A 20212-nucleotide genomic window follows, 5' to 3' on the forward strand; every position below is an offset into this window, starting at 1 on the left:
AAGTCTCATGCACACGTTGCTTATTTTTTCCATGCAGATTTGCAGCAGATTCAAATCTGAAGCATGTCAATTCTTTCAGCGTATTTCACCCATACTAATGAGTGGAGAAAAATCCGCAACAACAGCACATGCCAACATCACGGCAAAAATGCAACAAAAATTTTTGCATTTTATGCGTTTTTCCTGCCAGCACATCAAGATTTCATTTAAAGTTAAAACACATGTAAACATTTTAATAGTTTACTGCTCTTTGCCTAGGTTATTGCCTACCGCTCCTGTTTATCAGTGGTGGCCGATCTACTAAGCAAGGAGAGCAGAGCGTACAAGCTCTTTTTATATAGCACTTGTAACCACTACCCTAAAGCTTGCCGAATCGCTATAGGGTGCTGTTAGATCCCAACCAGGTTAGGGTAGTGGACAACCACATTAAAAGGGTTAATATTGACCTACAGAATTGATACTTCCAATAGGTGGCACTAGAGATGCTCTTCCTCAGTGAAGAGGATATTTGGATATAATATAATAAAATACATAAACCACCTGACAATTTTACATTGATGATATCCTGGACTGCCCATATTGACAGTCGCGCCTACCTCTAAGGTCAGTGATTGGCTGCTATGCTTTTCTGGGTAGTAGGGAAAATCATCACTGGGGCACAGTAGGACGAATAAGGAGTGGCGGTAATAAATCAGGAAAGCAATCTGTCTTTTTTTTCTATGCCATTTTCCCCACCTTGGAAATTTTATTTTCTTAACTTGGAAAACCCCTTCAGCTATCAATATTTGATGGGTTCTTTATTTTCTATGGTTTAAGGCTGTATCAACATTTATCACCATTTTTTTCTTTTCTCATTTAACAAATTCGGTTTATTTAACACTAGTCTTATCGGGGGAAGCTGTGTGTGAAAACAATGTGCATTCAGTTTCATGTATGCCTCGCTAATGTCGGGATTAGGAAATGAAATCCAGTGAGTTTTGATTAAGTAATTACTTCTTGTTTTTGTGTAAAAAATACAATCTAACAATATAAATGGTTAAAAAAAACAAAAACATTTCACTTAACAAACACAACATAAACTTAATCTCACCATATTAACCTGTGGTCAAAATATAAATTCTAGTAAATTAACATTTATTTGTCAATGCATTGCCAGAATTTCCCATTAATAGAAACATACAAATAAAGGGGTTGGCCACTACTTTTTTAATTATTGTCTATCCTTACTATGGACTATCAATATCTGATTGGTGGGGTTGCGGCATCTGTCATCCCCGCAGATCAGCTGTTACCGGCAGAACACAGCAGCTCCATGAAAACTGCAGTGGCCGTGATCTGGTATTACAGATAGACGTCCTATTAATTTGAATAGGGCGTGGTACTGCAGTTCCTAGCCGCGGCCGCTATAGAACTGATGAAGCTGTTGTGTTCCGGCCGCCACCGATAACAGCTGTCACCCCCCCCACCACTCACATATTGATGGCTTATCTTAAGGATACGCCACCAATAAAAAAGTGATGGCCAACCCTTTTAACAATATTTAAAGTAATACAGTTTTTTTGATGAGACTACAACCATATCATTGAAAACTGTTCTATCTACCCATTATCTTTTATAAATGACATACAAACTTTATATAAAAAGTATCAAAATTTAGAAATGACAAAGAACTTAAAACGGTGAAAGCTTTAATTATCTTGGGGCAAAATGGTCAACTTCTTCATGATCATGTCTACACAGATCGGGCAAGTGTTTGTGTTGATGGCCATACAGATAATGTAGAGAGTTAAGACACCTCTGCCAGGAGAACAAAAGATTTGGGTAATTAACATCCAGAACTCTTTGGATGTCAACTATAAAAAAAGTTGGCCGAAGGGTTCCTCGAGACCGATGACGTTGGAGGAGAGAAGGATAGGACTGTTGGAATTTCAACGCCCGATCTTTTTGTTTTCAGGGGAGGTAAGTTGATGCCAGAGGAGTCTTGCAGTAGTTTTCTCCTTTCTTCCCATTGAAAACACAAACACTTGACCGAGCCAAGCACCGTGTACAAGGTAGTCGGGAGAGATAGACGTCTGCCCAACGAACCAACAGTTCAACCAACCGGCAGTTATTTCATGTATCTAGCCAACCAAATGGTAGACATAGGAGGTCAATAAAAATCATGTGAATTATATATCAATACCTATCATATATTTGAAAATTCTTGAATTTAATGCTGTCTTCATTGTCTATTGTATATGCAATTTATAGGTCTTCTCTTCATTCTCATGTATGTCATTTCTGCCCCTACTAACCAATCTGTTGTGGGTTAGAGGTATAGAAAACTACTGGACATCAGAAAGAAGTTTTTAATATCTGAGCATATTCGCAGCTTCTGATGTAATACTCTGGATACAATCTGTTTGACATCGGTGAAGATATCTGGGATGTTTGCTGAAGCAAGATATGAGTCCGCTGATGAAAGGCCTGCTATTTTTAAAGCATCTGATCCCAATTTATAACAAGCTCTTTCTTACATGTGTTCAACATGTTGACCAGTTTCTCAAGCGCTCCAATCTATGATAATGATGACTGTATGCATCTGCTATATAGAATTTCTGAGGTTTTTCAACCCATCTGCTAACGTTTTTTTTTCTGTTCTTTTTGCCTTGTCTATTTGGAAATGTGCATTTGTGACGTACAACAGATATGTAAAAATTCCACTCAAACTAATTCTGTAAAATGGGGCTTCATTTCTATAAAAAAAAATATTCACTGGAACAGTGAGGATGGGATTTTTTCCCCAATAAGTTCTAAAAAAATAACGATTGATTATATATTTTCTAAGGTATGACGAAAGATCACAACTTGTCTATTTGGACACCAGACAACCTTAAAAATGTAAATCTTCTATTTACCTATATCATAGACCTTTATGATACAACCAAAGTCTACCACATGGAAGGCCATGGAGGATACAGTCTAATTCTAAGGTTCCTCTGCCCTAAATAAGTAGACCATTACTATAATTTCCATGAAATAGATTTTAGGCCCTTTTACAGATTTTGCATTGGGTCAGGAGCTATAGAATTAGATTTCTGACCACATGGAAGATTAAAGGGACTGCCTATAGCATAAACAATAATTGACCTGGATGTGGATCTGGAATTATACATTTTCTTATAGAGAAACCTTCAAGACATACCTGCCGCAGATTCCTCGTGACACGGACGTCATGCCAGCTGTTGTCGTTGAACTTGCCGTTGACGGGTTCCACTAGGGCTTCAAAGGCTCCCGATCCAAGGTTGATGACCAACCACACGGCACCGCTCTTCAGTGAAAGGTTGACATAATCTGCAGACTTTCCTGTATGGAGCATCAATCCATTCCTCTGGAGGGTTTTAAAGGAGAGGGTAATTTCATCCGCGCTGCTCTGGATTGGGCTGTGGGACAAGTCATAACAGAAGAACTCGTTTCCTCGGAATGTAGCTGCATATTCTTCTTTTCCTAAAATTCATGGAATAGGAATGTGGAGGAAGTAAATAAGAGATAGAAGTGAATGCTTAAAGCAACCAAAGCGTCAACTGAAGATGCAATAGTGCAATAACCATTTTCAACCAGTTAAAGAACAGAAAAATGAAGAGTAAGAGACGATGCAAAGTAAAACAAGGATTGGGGAAAGTTAAAAAATTTGAGATGAAATATTAGAAAGCTTGAAAGACAGAACAAGAAAAAGAGAATACATAATATAAACATAAGAAGGAACCAACAAAACAGGACAGGAGGAAATAGAGAACTATCCCCTTCCAAAAACAGGAATTGTATTATTGGATTTTGCTGTAGAAAGCTTGGTCATCATGCAAGAAAAGCAGCATCAAACCCAAGAAAAATGCTTCAAGTGAAGCTTCAGTAAGGGTCAAATCTCTTTCCAAGATCATCTTATTATTCCTCTCCAAACACATGACGATCACACATTCACAACTCAACCTCGTGGTTCACAAATTTACATTTTAGCTGTTGCTTTTGTAGAAGTGTCAATGTAGTTGGATTTTCAGTAGACAGAGAATGCTGTCACTTTGGCTTAACCTTGGATTTGTAAATCTTAAATAAATGATGACTTTATGGAAAAAAAATAGCAAAGATTTACTCCGCAGTAGACTCGAAAAAGCTCAAATAGAACTTTGTTCATGAAATTTCTGAAGCTGGTAGCTCACGTTTTGGCACTTTTTTTTTTAATTTACTGAGGCTACAGGTTTTCATTCGACATGGGTACTCCAGTTTTCTCCAACACTCCAAAAAGACGTGAACCATAGCTATTGGCCATACAGGTGTATTTCAATGAAAAGGGAAATAAGCCATGGCCAAACATCTCTGGTGGCAGCTTATATCTCCTGGCACCAATGGATTAAGAATGGTGCAATCAATTCAAGAGTTTCCTATTCATAAGAGGCTCAGCCAACCTTACCAAAATCTCAAGGTTATGGCAAGCTGTGTGAGAAACTGATCTTATCTTTCAAAGCTAAAATTGTGGTTTCTAACCTGGTGGCATAACTCTATAGCCATAGTTAAAAAATTTGCTGCAAACTTGCCCCTCTTTGAATCCTCTATTTCACTATGATAGAGAGAAAGAAGATATAGATTAGCATTAACTGTATGTAAAACACTCTCAAAGAGTCATATGGGCGTCGCTGCAGTGGTGTAGGGTCATGGTATCCCAGGTGGTAGCCTATCCATTCTTCTTTAATTGTCATCCTGCTGGCACCTTGCTATCAATGAAGGAAGACTGGGCATGCCAACAGTGTGGTCACTGACTCTTCATCACTCGGACATCACGCAGATGACTTTTGGTAAGCAATTTAAATATAGTACAAGTTGATATATAACTTTTTTTCACTCTGTCATTGTTGATTCAAACAAGGGCTTATTTAGAACATTATTACTAGAAAGTTATTAACAAGTGTTATAACATTGTGCCCTTAATTTACACCCAAAAAGTGATAGGTTCCCTTTAAATATAGAAGCAAAAAATACACTTTTGTTCTCTATATCAGGTGGTGTAATGAAGTTACCCATAGGATGGAGGAATAACTTCCCGATCGCGAGGGGTCCGACTGCTGAGACCTCTACCCATCCAGAGAACCAGGACTCTGAAAAGCCCCATATGAATTGAGCGGTGCTCAATCCTGCGCACTGCCATGGCATTCATTCTTAATGGGATCTCCGGTGATACCTTCAGCACTCCGATAAGAATGAATGGAGCAGCACCATTGCATCGATTGGACCAATGGATCGACCACTGCTCCAGTCACACTGGACTCTTCAAAGCCCCCATTATTGGGATCGATGGATAGGGGATAACGTCTAAACTTGAAAATCCTCCTATAACTCTATTTTTTATTGTTAATTTGAAGGGGTCTGGCTCCTGAGATCAAGGGATTGAGTGCAATTGGTTTACAGACCCTTAGAATTTCTATTAAGGCTGTACACATCTTTGCTTGATCTCAAGTATAGTTTAAGCACTTTTGCCCCTCAATTTGGTCAATGAATGGGGTGAGGGAGTGAGATCGGGATATTGGCCTTAATCAATCAACAGTATTGAGTAGGGGTTACAACATATAGAAAAAAATATTTCCAATTGGGAAGTGGTTATTCAAAAAAATTATAAAATATCCACTATCCTATTGTGATCTGATTGCATGGACCCCCAATGATCCTGAGAACAGGGCTTTACATCCCAAGGACTGTGCTCTGCAGAGCACTGTCTTGAAAGGAGCGAAGGTGTGCATGTTCGACCTAAGCTCCATTCATCGTCTATGAGTCTGCCAAAAATATTAAATCAACAAGAAAATATCCTTTTATGAGAAGGTACTATACAGCACTTCAGTACAATAAATAGTGCCTCTACATAGCCTTACGTGTGGTAAAAATGACTTCCTGGCCACGGCTGGTGGAACGCAAGCATCCAGTTCCATGTGTACCATATGCTGTGCACTTCTTCTGCTATGACCTGCTTGCCTCTGATGGAACAGCCCACATTTAGAACTTGGTAACCTTCTATCACCCTAACAGGACCCCAGAAGAAGCAGGGCGAAACGCTCGTCGAGGTGGAGAGACTCAGTGCCTAATATCTCGTTCCTCTGGCAGATCCATCCTATAAAATGTATTACTACCCACATAAAATTTGACTATACTGCATGCTGGCATGTTGTACCTACATTGTAATTTGAACCACCTTAGTTGACTAAAATATTGGTGGGAAACTAGATATCATTTATTCATTAGAGAAACCAAAGACGAGAAAAATACCCAAATGGTTAAAAGTAAATGTATAGATCGCACAGTGCAAAAATAATAATAAATAATAAAGGGTATTTAGTTAACAGAATTTTGATCAAAATAATGTAAAAGCTGTCCCGCCACGTCACGGCATCCCTTGTGGGACAGTCCTAACTCTAATATTAAAAACCTTACCATTTGTCAAGTGACATACATATGGACAAGGACAGAGAGACTGGATCCCTGGTGCAAGCATAAAACCGAGGCAGGATCAGCGTCCCAGCCCAGACAAAGGGCGGCCACACCCTTTTATATGCACTCAAGCATACTAACTGCAAAGAAAAAACCTGAAGGTGTGAACTGGAACATAAATTGATGTGCATGCAAAATGTAAATGCATGTTCACACAAGGCCATTAGACAAAGAGAAACCAAAGACGAGAAAAATACCCAAATGGTTAAAAGTAAATGTATAGATCGCACAGTGCAAAAATAATAATAAATAATAAAGGGTATTTAGTTAACATAATTTTGATCAAAATAATGTAAAAGCTGTCCCGCCACATCACGGCACATCAATTTATGTTCCAGTTCACACCTTCAGGTTTTTTTCTCTTTGTAGTTAGTATGCTTGAGTGCATATAAAAGGGTGTGGCCGCCCTTTGTCTGGGCTGGGACGCTGATCCTGCCTCGGTTTTATGCTTGCACCAGGGATCCAGTCTCTCTGTCCTTGTCCATATGTATGTCACTTGACAAATGGTAAGGTTTTTAATATTAGAGTTAGGACTGTCCCACAAGGGATACCGTGACGTGGCGGGACAGCTTTTACATTATTTTGATCAAAATTCTGTTAACTAAATACCCTTTATTATTTATTATTATTTTTGCACTGTGCGATCTATACATTTACTTTTAACCATTTGGGTATTTTTCTCGTCTTTGGTTTCTCTTTGTCTAATGGCCTTGTGTGAACATGCATTTACATTTTGCATGCACATCAATTTATGTTCCAGTTCACACCTTCAGGTTTTTTCTTTGCAGTTAGTATGCTTGAGTGCATATAAAAGGGTGTGGCCGCCCTTTGTCTGGGCTGGGACGCTGATCCTGCCTCGGTTTTATGCTTGCACCAGGGATCCAGTCTCTCTGTCCTTGTCCATATGTATGTCACTTGACAAATGGTAAGGTTTTTAATATTAGAGTTAGGACTGTCCCACAAGGGATGCCGTGACGTGGCGGGACAGCTTTTACATTATTTTGATCAAAATTATGTTAACTAAATACCCTTTATTATTTATTATTATTTTTGCACTGTGCGATCTATACATTTACTTTTAACCATTTGGGTATTTTTCTCGTCTTTGGTTTCTCTTTGTCTAATGGCCTTGTGTGAACATGCATTTACATTTTGCATGCACATCAATTTATGTTCCAGTTCACACCTTCAGGTTTTATCATTTATTCATTAGTCTGATACAATTGTTTCACCTATTCTATGTTTATATGTTCGCACACTTCTGTCTGATCAGGCTTATTCTGTGCCCCTGTTTGTGAGGAACCTTTCATTTCAATGTTTTAATATTAATTTATTTATTTATTTAGTACAATTACATATTTATTTGAGGATCTTTGAGCTAAATTATTTTGTCCTGGGACATATGTTTTATCTCCCCAGGCTATGGTCTTGCATTGCCTCCCAAAGATAGTAGAGCACTGGACTTGGTTTTCTACGAAAGACCCATTGACCATGAATGGAGCAGAGGGCAAGCACAACTCCACTCTATTGAAGACTGGGCTCTACAGCGCCCAATTCTCTGGATCGCTTGGTGTCCCAATGGTTGGACTCTTACCCATCAATAGGTTATAATCTATCCTCAGAATAACCCTTGGTTTCTTCCAGGAGGTAAATAATCTAGACAGTTCGATGACGTACGCAAGTCCTTCTTTATAATGTGATACTAACTAGGTTGGGGGGTGAGGTTGGGAAGAAGATTATGTTTTATGTGCACCATGTGTAGAAGCAAAAACTAGAAAATAAAGTAGAATATTAATGGTGCCTCTATTATATGTTCTTCTGTTCGTTACATTCTTGAACCGTGTTATTTATATAGGAAAAAGAGATTGCGCTTTCACATTTCTAAGAAAGCAATTTGCTTAGTCACCAGAATATACTGACTATAATGTTAGTTGTCAGTATTTTCAGTGTAGCATTGCATACTGTGCTGCCCATCATAACAGCTGTAAGTTACAGAATGTTCACGTTTCAGAGCTAAAGCCGTTAAAGAGAACACATTTTACTGCTGCGTGTGTAAAGATGGCGTTATTACGCATTACTTTCTGTTTTCCTATAATATATCGTTAAAGAGTATCCTGCAGTTTCAGGTAACTTTTTTAGAATAAGTAGCTATGTGTGTACATGAGGAATTACATCATTTCTTCCCATTATATTATATGTATCTTGCATTATCTACCAGGTTTCCCATCTGCAGGCTCTCTCTAGTTTTAAAGGGAACCTGTCATGTCTAACCTACTATGTAAACTGCCCCCATAGCGTTGTTAGGGATGCAATGTGCAATGAGCATCACTTGCACGCTTTTTTCATTAAAATTGGTGCAAATATAATGAGTATATAACATTTTATATACTTATAATCCTACCTGCTCTTTCAGTCAAAGGGGTGTCATCCTCGTATTCAGTCATGGGAGGGCGCCGCATTCGGTCAGGGCTGGCGCCGCCCACGTATTTGAATTTTGCTCCCAGCGAGCGCTGAAGTTATATGGCGCTTGCGCAGTATGACACGGCCAGGCAGTAAAGCTTCCAGCGCTATGAGACACACATGCCCTGTGACACGCGGCTCCCGCGCATGCACAGTGAGGCAGTGTAGTTTCCAGCTTCACTGCGCATGCGCTATTATGAGCGGCTCCCCACACATGCGCAGTGTGGCTGGGCAGTTTGCAGTTTCACTGCGCATGAACTATGATAAGCGGCTCCCCGCGCGTGCGCAGTAAGTCTGTGTAGTTTCCAGCTTCACTGCGCATGCGCTATTATGAGTGGCTCCCCGCGCGTGCGCAGTGAGGCTGTGTAGTTTCTAGCTTCACTGTGCATTCACTGTGATAAGTGGCTCCCTGCACATGCGCAGTGAGGCTGTGTAGTTTCCAGCTTCACTGTGCATGCTCTATTATAAGCGACTCCCCGCGCGTGCGCAGTGAGGCTGTGTAGTTTCCAGCTTCACTTCGCATGCGCTATGATAAGCGACTCCCCGCCGGTGCGCAGTGAGGCTGTGTAATTTCCAGCTTCACTGCACATGCGCTATGATAAGCGGCTCCCCGCGCGTGCGCAGTGAGGCTGTGTAGTTACCAGCTTCACTACGCATGTACTATGACAAGAAGCTCCCCGTTTGTGCGCAATGAGGCTGTGTAGTTTCCAGCTTCACTGCGCATGCACTATGATAAGTGGCTCCCCGCGCGTGCGCAGTGAGGCTGTGTAGTTTCCAGCTTCACTGTTCATGCGCTATGATAAGCTGCTCCTCGCGCGTGCACAGTGAGGCTGTGTAGTTTCCAGCTTCACTGCGCATGCGTTATGATGAGCTGCTCGCGGCGCCTGTGCGCAGTGAAACTACACAGCCTCACTGTGCATGTGCGGGGAGCCGGTCATACTGCGCAAACGCCACATAACTTCAGCACTCGCTGTGAGCAAAATTCAAATACGTGGGCGATGCCAGCCCTAATTGAATTCGGCGCCCGCCCATGACTGAATACGAGGATCACACCCCTGTGACTGAACGAGCAGGATTCTAAGTATATAAAATGTTATATACTCATTATATTTGCACCAATTTTAATGAAAAAAGCGTGTAAGTGATGCACATTGCATCACTGACAACGCTATGGGGGCAGTTTACATAGTAGATAAGACATGACAGGTTCCCTTTAAGTTTCCTCTGAGCTAGTGGGTGGAGACTAGCTACAATGCTGTCTCCCATTCACAGTACAGATGGAGAGATGGATACCTACTTTTCTTTGTCTGTAGAGCACAGATGGAAACATCAACAGCAGCATGTGCCATGCTTCTGTATTCAAACCTTTGATTTTGTGCTCGGCTTCTCTTTTCGTGAGCCATAACTGATACACCTTTTCTTTGGGTGCTTTAGTTCTGTTATCTATGGTCATGCTGCTGGTCTGAACTGTGCACTGTCCCGATGCAGCTAACAGAGGCTACTTTGCCTCTGCCATATGGGAGAAGCGCAGAGACAGCTTCAGAGCATCTGGTGTATGCTTTAAACCATGAAGCCTGCATGTGGTGTGTGTTCATTGCCTAGGAAACTGGCCACTCTCAAACTGAAGAGGTGGCCGGTTACCTTGACACCAAGTAGTAAACAATAACATGAAGAATCTCACTGTTCTTGAGAATGGTGAGGATATTTAATATTGCAAAGTTGATTGTTTTTACAAGCATTTAGCAATTTTAACCATTTAATAAATTGAGAAAATCTTTTTAGGTCAATAGTTTACATAACTGATATAGTTAACATCTTGAACCTGCCCCAGTCTTTAATTACAACTTCTGGTTGCAGCAGATACTCTTCTGGTTTGCATACAACACAGGAAATGGTTTCCTAAATATCCACTTGAAGGGATTTTCCAGGACTATAAAATATTTATTACTACGAACTAACAGGCAGGTAATTAGCAACTACCTGCCTGTTGTGCCCGGTGCTGAGCTTTGAAGACCGCTCCTGCCAGCAATTTAGCAGCTTCAGCCAACATCTTCTCATCTGCTTTGCTCTGTTGACGGGCCTTGACTGCCGATGTCATGCTGATAGACAGCAGTCTCCCTGCTGCCCTACTGCGGGGAGCCAGCTGTCAATCAGCATGATGTCGGCAGCCACACCCAGTCGACAGCCCAGAAGAAGAAGAGCTGCTCCACTGACATGGAACAGCCGGAAGGAGCAGTCGGTGACCATTTTGAGCAGGTACAGTAGGTGCCTCTATTAGCAACTACCTGCCTGCTAGTTCTTAGGCCCATAGTAGAAACAATATAATAGTCCTGGACAAAACCCTTTAACATGTGTGAAGGAGGCTGTCTGTCTGCTTATTTCAATAGCAAAGCTAGACCCCTTTTGTGTCGCAACCGATGTATGAACAGAGAAGGGGCTACCGGTGGACGAATGTAGCTGTCCGGGATCACAGGAGCGCACTCTACTCTCCCGATCCCAGCCAGCTTCAGTGCTACTACACTCCTCAGATGTTGCATACGGCAACTTCGGAGAGCTCACAGTTCGGCCTATAGGCGTTACTGCCACTTGTCCAAACTGTCAATTAGGAAGACAGGAATGGGTGCACTATCGTGAAAAAATTAATGGACTATTCCTTTAATGAGTTGTGATATGGAATTTCTTTACAGACACTAATTATAAGGCCATTTGTGAAATCGTCAAGTCTGTTTCTGCGTCTTATTCTGTACTGTGTTAATGGTATATATGAATCAGCAAAGGACTCTTTGTATATAAGCAATGCGCAGTATAAATGCTATTGGAACAGACAGGCTACAGAGTCTGAAATGTGCAGGTGTATCGAGGACGTTTGGTTCCTTCTCTAGTTAATATCTCATCTGCTTTGCAGTGCAACGATTTCCTAGAGGACACAAGTGGTTTTATAATTCTTTTTCTTAACAAATATCACTAAATGAATCGAGCACACGCCATGCTCCCATCTTCTAATATAGTGTCTATTACAATTTGGTCCGTGAGCTCTGATTTCAGGAACCACAGCTGTGAAGAGAGACGCGTTTTACTGTTGCTCGAATGTGAGAGATGCCCATTGGGATCGATGCCATTTTTATTTCGTGGTGTAAAATGAATAATCAATGCGGAAAATGGGAAATATATATATATATACATTTTTCCTTTAAAATCCCATGTAGAATGAATGAGCCTCTATAAGGTCCCAGTATGGCTTTGTCTTACAGTCTCATGACCAAGGCTAAAAAATAAAGGCCGGCACAATTTGAGGCTCGAAAGTAGAATTATATTCATGATTACTCACTAGAATTCAACAGTTCAAGTCAAATGCTAATTTGGAAACCTTCCATGTTGACCGTCTTTCGTTACAATATCTTTTCCTGTATGTCTTATTGCAACTAGTTATTTATTTTTAGAGATGAGCGCATTTTTAAAAATTTGTTCCGGGTCTGACCGAATTGATTTACCATGAATAAAAAGTGCTCTGAGAGGACGTTTATTATGCGCTGAGGTATCTCCAGACCTCAGCTGATAATAAATTGTGGTGATGGAAGGGGTTAAAAAATATTAAAAGATAACACCTACCTGTCTGTCCTACTGCCATAGATCTCTGACTGGTCCTCTGGTCTTTGCTTCGGATCTTCCAGTCTTCCTGTTCTTTGGCGCAGACAAGGCCTCACTAACCAGTCAATTCTGGAGGACCTGGAGGCCAGAAGATCCAAAGCGAAGACCGGAGGACTGAGTGGGGAGCTCCAGCAGCAAGGCTGGTAAAGGCTAGGTAGGGCTAGGTAAGGTAAGGTTTTCATTTCTTAACCCATTCCCAGTCTTCAAATTAATTCAATAATGATGTCCAAGGCTCGTCCCTCATCTGTCCTTCCCCAATAGCTCCCACCCGGTGCTTCTGTCTTTGACTTCACTTCTTCTGACTTGTGGTCTTTGAATTTTCTAACCCTCTGTTTTTAGATCTTCAGGTGGTCCTAAGCCTCAAGTCACTAATTGACATATGTTGCACTTTATGTGACTACATGAGGCCTAATAAGCATCAAATAATGCAAAAAAAACTATCCAAACTGAAGATCGGAGCACCCGTCAGGTAGCTGCGGTAGCAAGACAGGCGAGTGGTGAGATTAGCCCAGGAGAATATAATCTTATTAATTTTAACCCCGGTCTCAAATGAATCCAAATTTTTCCTGAAATTTGATTTGCTACGAGTTGATTCTCTCATCTGTATTTATCATCTACGTAATTTTATTGGAAAATTTGCCCAGCGGAGCAGGAGTGGCCTGGTAATAGGGACGTAACAAATTGATTTGCTCATCTGTATTTATCACCTACATAATAATAGAGGAAGATCTGCCCAGTTGGGATCAGCAGAGCAGTAGCGGTCCGATAATGTTCACGTAACGAATCAATTCGCTCATCTCTATTTATCAAATATGTAATATTAGTGGATGATCTGCCCAGCCAGGATCAGCGGAGTAGGAACAGCCCGTAATGGGGATGTAACTAATCGATTCGCTCATCTGTATTTATCACCTATATTATAATAGTGGAAGATCTGCCCAGCCGGGATCAGCGGAGTAGGAACAGCCCGTAATGGGGATGTAACTGTAACATCCCTGGCGGCTTACTGGCATGGCTTTCCACCTCCCACCATGCAAGACCGCCATCTTACCTATCAATCCAGGCTGCACACTCTGCTCCAGTACCTGCTGTGTCTCTTGTCTGATTGCTTAGGGCGGCGGCGCGGCTACTGCTTGATTCTTATAGTTACTGTGTGCACACTCCTAATGCCTCCCCAGCCTATTGCTGTGAGTCACTGGATACTTAAACCCCCTCCACCCAGTAGGGGGAGCCTGAGCAACACTTTCATTCAGTTTGTTCTGTGCAACTGAGTTGCCAGGTCCTGTCCTGTATCTTGTCTGTCTCCGCCACCCTGGGGACTGAGTTCCCAGGCTTCTTCCTGTATCTTATTCCTGGTTCAGTTCCTGTCTGAACTGTGTCCTAGCCCATTACCTGTTTCTCTCTATGTCCGAACCCTCCCTTTTCCTGCAGTGTCTGAACCTGCATCTAACTCCAACTCGTTGTCTCTGAACTTCTGTTTGTGAGTTTTGTGTACACTCGCTACTTCATTGTAAGTACCTTGTGTGTATCTGGTTCTGCTTGTTTAGCGCACCTGCGGTTTCGCTCTGCCCTGCTTGTTCACCGCACCTGCGGTTTCGCTCTGCTCTGCTTGTTCACTGCACCTGCGGTGCTCTGCTTGTTCACCGCACCTGCGGTTTCCCTCTGCTCTGCTTGTTCACCGCACCTGAGGTTTCGCTCCCCTCTGCTTGTCCACCGCACCTGCGGTTTCGCTCCGCTCTGCTTGTCCACCGCACCAGCGGTTTCGCTCTGCTCAGCTTGTTCACCGCACCTGCGAGTTTTGCTCTGCTTTGCTTGTTCACCGCACCTGCGGTTTCACTCTGCTCAGCTTGTTCACCGCACCTGCGGTTTCGCTCTGCTCAGCTTGCTCACCGCACCTGCGAGTTTTGCTCTGCTCTGCTTGTTTACCGCACCTGTGGGCTTTGCTCTGCTCTGCTTGTCTACCGCATCTGTGGGTTTTTCTCTGCTCAGCTTGTCTACCGCATCTGCGTTTTTTCTCTGCTCTGCTTGTCTACCGCATCTGCGGGTTTTGCTCTGCTCTGCTTGTCTACCACACCTGCGGGTTTTGCTCTGCTCTGCTTGTCTACCGCACCTGCGGGTTTTGCTCTGCTCTGCTTGTCTACCGCACCTGCGGGTTTTGCTCTGCTCTGCTTGTCTACCGCACCTGCGGGTTTTGCTCTGCTCTGCTTGTCTACCGCACCTGCAGGTTTTGCTCTGCTTTGCTTGTCTACCGCACCTGCGGGTTTTGCTCTGCTCAGCTTGTCTACCGCACCTGCAGGTTTTGCTCTGCTGTGCTTGTCTACCGCACCTGCGGGTTTTGCTCTGCTCTGCTTGTCTACCGCATATGCGGGTTTTGCTCTGCTTGTCTACCGCATCTGCGACTCTGTTCCTGTTTCCCAGTCTGTACTGGTCCCTATCCTGCCTGTGTTCCTACATGCCAGTACTCGCCTGTCTGCATGCCAGCCGTGCCTGCCAGTGTCCACCTGTCTGCATGCCAGCCGTGCCTGCCAGTGTCCACCTGTCTGCATACCAGCCGTGCCTGCCAATACCCACCTGTCTGCATACCAGCCGTGCCTGCCAGTACCCACCTGTCTGTATGCCAGCCTAACCTGCCTGTTCCTGTATTCCCCGGTGTGGGTCAACAGCTGTGACCGGGGTCTGACCTGGAGTAGCACCTGGTCCCTCTGCTCAGTTCCTCCTTGGTTCACGGAGTCGACTGAGCCGCCGTGTGACCTTGGTCGGACTGAGTTGATACTTAGTTACGCCCCTCCAGGCACTCCTCGGTTCATGGTCCAGTGGGATCACTAATCACGCTCACGCCAGTCAGTCCGGGCGTGTGCGTAACAGTTTGCTCAGGCTATGGTCCCCATTGAGCCCCACAGCCCTTCGCTCTCGGAGACATTTGAATTCTTGTCTGGCGAATACGTGCACCAAGGAAAAAAATTTTCTCAAGCTGAGGTCCTGGTGATTTACGCACCAGCCCAAATGAAGCTATTAGCACTCATTCCTGCGGATCCACCACGGTACTATGGGGATCCAAAACAAAGCCGTGCGTTTGTGGAGCAATGTATGCTGCATTTCAAATTCCATGCTCATTATTTTCCCACTGATCGGGTTAAAGTAGCATTTATCATGTCCTACTTAGCGGGTGATGCCTTGAATTGGATCACCCCCCCCTATGGGAAGCATGGGATCCTATCGTCTCTGACCTGCAGGCCTTCCTGGTGGCCTTTCTAATGGTCTTCGATGACCCTAACCCTGAGGCTTCTGCTAAAGCTTCCCTTCCCAATATCCTGGAGCAGTCCCGTTGGGTGATGCGTGTAGGTAGACCACCAGCTCTCCAGCCTGAAGAGACTGCTGCCCACACAGAATCCACACAGGATGACAATGCTCCACAGAATACTTCTCTTCCCAACCTCAAGAGGCAGTCCAGACATGCAAGGCGTAGAGGTAAACCGTCACGCCAGGTTCTGTCCTCCCAAAGACTTCCTGTTCCCCAGCCTGTAGAGGCAGCTACCCGCACCGAATCCATGAAGGATGACCATGTTCGTCAGGCAAAGCAGAGGCCGGAACTCAGTCACAAAATCGGATTGCGGTCCCGCTGCGGTTGTTTGGGACACCCTGATGGTCTTTGTCCAGCGCAGGTTGGAGAATCCCAAGACATTAGGCATGGAGGAGAGGCTACCCTTGGCGTTAGTGTTTCCTCTCCACAGATGACCATGACAGTCTCCGTGGCAAGTGAAGGCCTCGGATTAACCGGAAGTTTCGGGCGTAAAGCCCTGAAGAGTCAGTGTCTGATTCCCGTTCGACAACTCCAGAATCCGGTTTGGGCATTGTCAGCAGAAGGACGAGCACTACTCAGAAACAGTCAAAATATGTCTGTACAAATTAAGCTCCAGATTGGAGCATCACACATGAAGAAGTTCACATTCCAGGTGCTGTCTGGTTTACCCACAGGTCGTCCAGAGCCGAGAGATCTAGTGCCCGCTCAGGTCTGGAGATCCTGTATGGTGTTTCCTGGGGGACTGCTGAGGTACAAGGGGTGTCCAGTCCCCATATCTTCAGGACAGTCAGCAGTGTCTTCTTCTTCTTCTTCACCAGATCTGCTAGTCGCTGACTCGCTGTGCGCTGAAGTCTTCGAAGGAAGGGAAGCGGAGGCATTGTCCCCACACAGTCTCGACGATTGTACCAATGATCTGGCTTTAGGCACCGCCCCGCCTCGCAGACGTGTCATCTCAGAAACCAGACTGAAGTTGGTCCCTAAGCAAGGATCCTCCATCTCTAACAAATCTGGCAATAAGTCCATCAAGGCGGTGGCTACCTCCAAGTCTCTGCACCCCTCCAACCAGGTGGAGGACCTCCAGTTGCCTCCTGAATCCTCCAGGGTGCTACCTGATAACAAATGGAAAGAGACTTTTCTGCACCCTGAACCTGGTACTTCGCCCACTTAATCCAGTAAGCTTGGCAAAGTGTACATCAAGGCGGTGGTTACCCCCGAGTCTCTGCACCCCTCCAACCCGGTGGAGGATCTCCAGTTGTCCCGTGAATCCTTTGGGATGCTACCCAATATTAACAAATGGAGAGAGACTTTCCTGTGTCTTGTTCCTGGTACTTCACTCACTTCATCTGTTGCTGAGGATGGCTCGATGGGAGGAAGCATCCTAGTCACCAAGATGGTGAGACCAGTTTCCTTCCCTCTAGTGGACAGAAGACGTAATCTTCTTGAAGAGAAGGATCGGCCTCCAAATTCTCTGAAGAAAATCCTTGCAGGCTTGAAGAAGAGGGGGCGTAATGGGGGGGTACTGTAACATCCCTGACGGCGTGCTGGCATGGCTTACCACCTCCCACCATGCAAGACCGCCATCTTACCTATCAATCCAGGCTGCACACTTTGCTCCAGTACCTGATGTGTCTCTTGTCTGATTGCTTAGGGCGGCGGCGCAGCTACTGCCTGATTCTTATAGTTACAAGTGTGCACACTCCTAATGCCTCCCCAGCCTATTGCTGTGAGTCACTGGATACTTAAACCCCCTCCACCCAGTAGGGGGTGCCTGAGCAACACTTTCATTCAGTTTTTTCTGTGCAACTGAGTTGCCAGGTCCTGTCCTGTATCTTGTCTGTTTCCGCCCCTGGGGGCTGTATACCCTGGCCTGTTACCTGTTTCTGTGACTTCTGGTCTGTCTCCGCCACCCTGGGGCCTGAGTTCCCAGGCTCATTCCTGTATCTTATTCCTGATTCAGTTCCTGTCTGAACTGTGTCTTAGCCCATTACCTGTTTCTCTCTATGTCTGAGCCCTCCCTTTTCCTGCAGTGTCTGAACCTGCACCTAACTCCAACTCGTTGTCTCTGAACTTCTGTTTGTGAGTTTTGTGTACACTCGCTACTTCATTGTAAGTACCTTGTGTGTATCTGGTTCTGCTTGTTTACCGCACCTGCGGTTTTGCTCTGCCCTGCTTGTTCACTGCACCTGCGGTTTCGCTCTGCTTTGCTTGTTCACCGCACCTGCGGGTTTTGCTCTGCTCTGCTTGTCTACCGCACCCGCGGGTTTCGCTCTGCTCTGCTTGTCTACCGCACCTGCGAGTTTTGCTCTGCTCTGCCTGTCTACCGCACCTGCGGTTATTGCTCTGCTCTGCTTGTCTACCGCACCTGCGGGTTTTGCTCTGCTCTGCTTGTCTACCGCACCTGCGAGTTTTGCTCTGCTCTGCTTGTCTACCACACCTGCGGGTTTTGCTCTGCTCTGCTTGTCTACCGCACCCGCGGGTTTCGCTCTGCTCTGCTTGTCTACCGCACCTGCGGGTTTTGCTCTGCTCTGCTTGTTTACCGCATCTGCGGGTTTTGCTCTTCTCTGCTTGTCTACCGCATCTGCGGGTTTTGCTCTGCTCTGCTTGTCTACCGCATCTGTGGCTCCGTTCCTGTGTCCCAGTTTGTACTGGTCCCTCTACTGCCTGTGTTCGTACATGCCAGTACCCGCCTGTCTGCATACCAGCCGTGCCTGCCAATACCCACCTGTCAGCATACCAGCCGTGCCTGCCAGTACCCAGCTGTCTGTATGCCAGCCTAACCTGCCTGTTCCTGTATTCCCCGGTGTGGGTCAACAGCTGTGATCAGGGTCTGACCTGGAGTAGCACCTGGTCCCTCTGCTCGGTTCCTCCTTGGTTCACGGAGTCGACTGAGCCGCCGTGTGACCTTGGTCGGACCGAGTTGATACTTAGTTACGCCCCTCCAGGCACTCCTCGGTTCATGGTCCAGTGGGATCACTAATCATGCTCACGCCAGTCAGTCCGGGCGCGAGCGTAACAGTAACTAATCGATTTGCTCATCTGTATTTATCACCTATATAATAATAGTGGAAAATCTGCCCAGCCGGGATCACCGGAGTAGGAACGGCCGGTAATGTGGATGTAACTAATCTATTCGATCATCTCCATTTATCACCTATGAAATAATAGTGGAAGATCTGCCCAGCCGAGTTCAGCGGAGCAGGAGCGGGCCGGTAATGTTCACATTACTTTTCTATTCACAGCTGTGGAATGGGAAATGCATTGAATCTTTGTTACCATAGCAACGGCGACTACGGCCTGCAACCAGCTGCATAAATCCTAGCAGCGGAATTAAGCCTCCTGCATCCCGTCCCACGGTAACAAGGAACATTCCTCAAGATTGGCTTTTGTGATGCAATACTTGTTCTTGGAGACATAAATATCAAGAGCGGTTTACGCCTTTGTGTTCCTTCTATGGCTTCCAGTAGGGCAGTTTAACGTAATCTAATATTTCCTCTTTAACTGCGGACGAAAATTAAATTAGCTCATATCACTTTTTTTTTTGTTTCCTTTGCTAGTTGAACTGCATTTATTCAGTCTGTTCACGTTCCCGGCACTCATATAATAATGGTAATGAAAAGAACATACGTGCCGCATGCAGGTGCTCCTCATGCTCATAGTCAATGATGGTGCAAAAATAATGGGGAGATGGTACAAAAACAAAATGTCACAGTCACTCACTAAAAATAGGATTGCAGGAAACGTCGGAAGAGATGAGCAAAGCTGACATGACACCCCTCCCCCACCGTGTCACTCCAAGTGGCACATGCAGAAACAAATAAATCATGTCATACATGGCGTCACGTGTGAATGATATCTACAGAAGCGCACAACGTGCGTGACATCTCGCCAAGGGGATTGTAAACCCATATACACAACGCTACGAGCGTCCTTAATGAGCGGATGTATCATCCGTACCGTATATGTCTGCAACGGAGCGAAACCCCTGCAAGTGCACAGCGCAGGGAGACACCCGACCGTCGGAAATCCCTTGCATGAAATGGTGACACACTGAGGAGTAGAAAGAACGGCTGTGTGGGGTTTTTTTGCTTTTTTTTTGGCGGCGTTCAAAAACAAAATTTTTCAGACAAAAAACGCTTCAGAAAATTCTCCTTTTTTGTGCAATTTTGTTGGAGTTTTTAACTTACAAGCTATGTGCGGAAACTCTTGAAATCTTCGTCAAAAATGTAAAATTACTCAAAAAACTTTTAGGTTCCTGCTCAGTTTCCTCTAAAAATATACATACCCCCTGAAGAGTTT

The 20212-nt window shown here is 44.5% G+C and overlaps 1 protein-coding gene across 18 annotated transcripts in view; it reads right to left on the bottom strand.

Annotated features, from left to right (window-relative positions):
* NRXN2 (neurexin 2) overlaps window positions 1–20212 on the bottom strand; it is a 961844-nt gene that overhangs the window by 568484 nt on the left and 373148 nt on the right. For all 18 annotated transcript variants that reach the window (XM_073658329.1, XM_073658327.1, XM_073658343.1 and 15 more), the window contains one exon: window positions 3185–3486. In XM_073658329.1, the coding sequence (XP_073514430.1) occupies window positions 3185–3486 (302 nt within the window). The remainder of the gene's footprint in view (window positions 1–3184; window positions 3487–20212) is intronic.

This window comes from Phyllobates terribilis, unplaced genomic scaffold, assembly GCF_046119375.1.
Source record: "Phyllobates terribilis strain yellow unplaced genomic scaffold, ASM4611937v1 Scaffold_13__5_contigs__length_258822181, whole genome shotgun sequence".
In the NCBI taxonomy this organism is placed as follows: Eukaryota; Metazoa; Chordata; class Amphibia; order Anura; family Dendrobatidae; genus Phyllobates; species Phyllobates terribilis.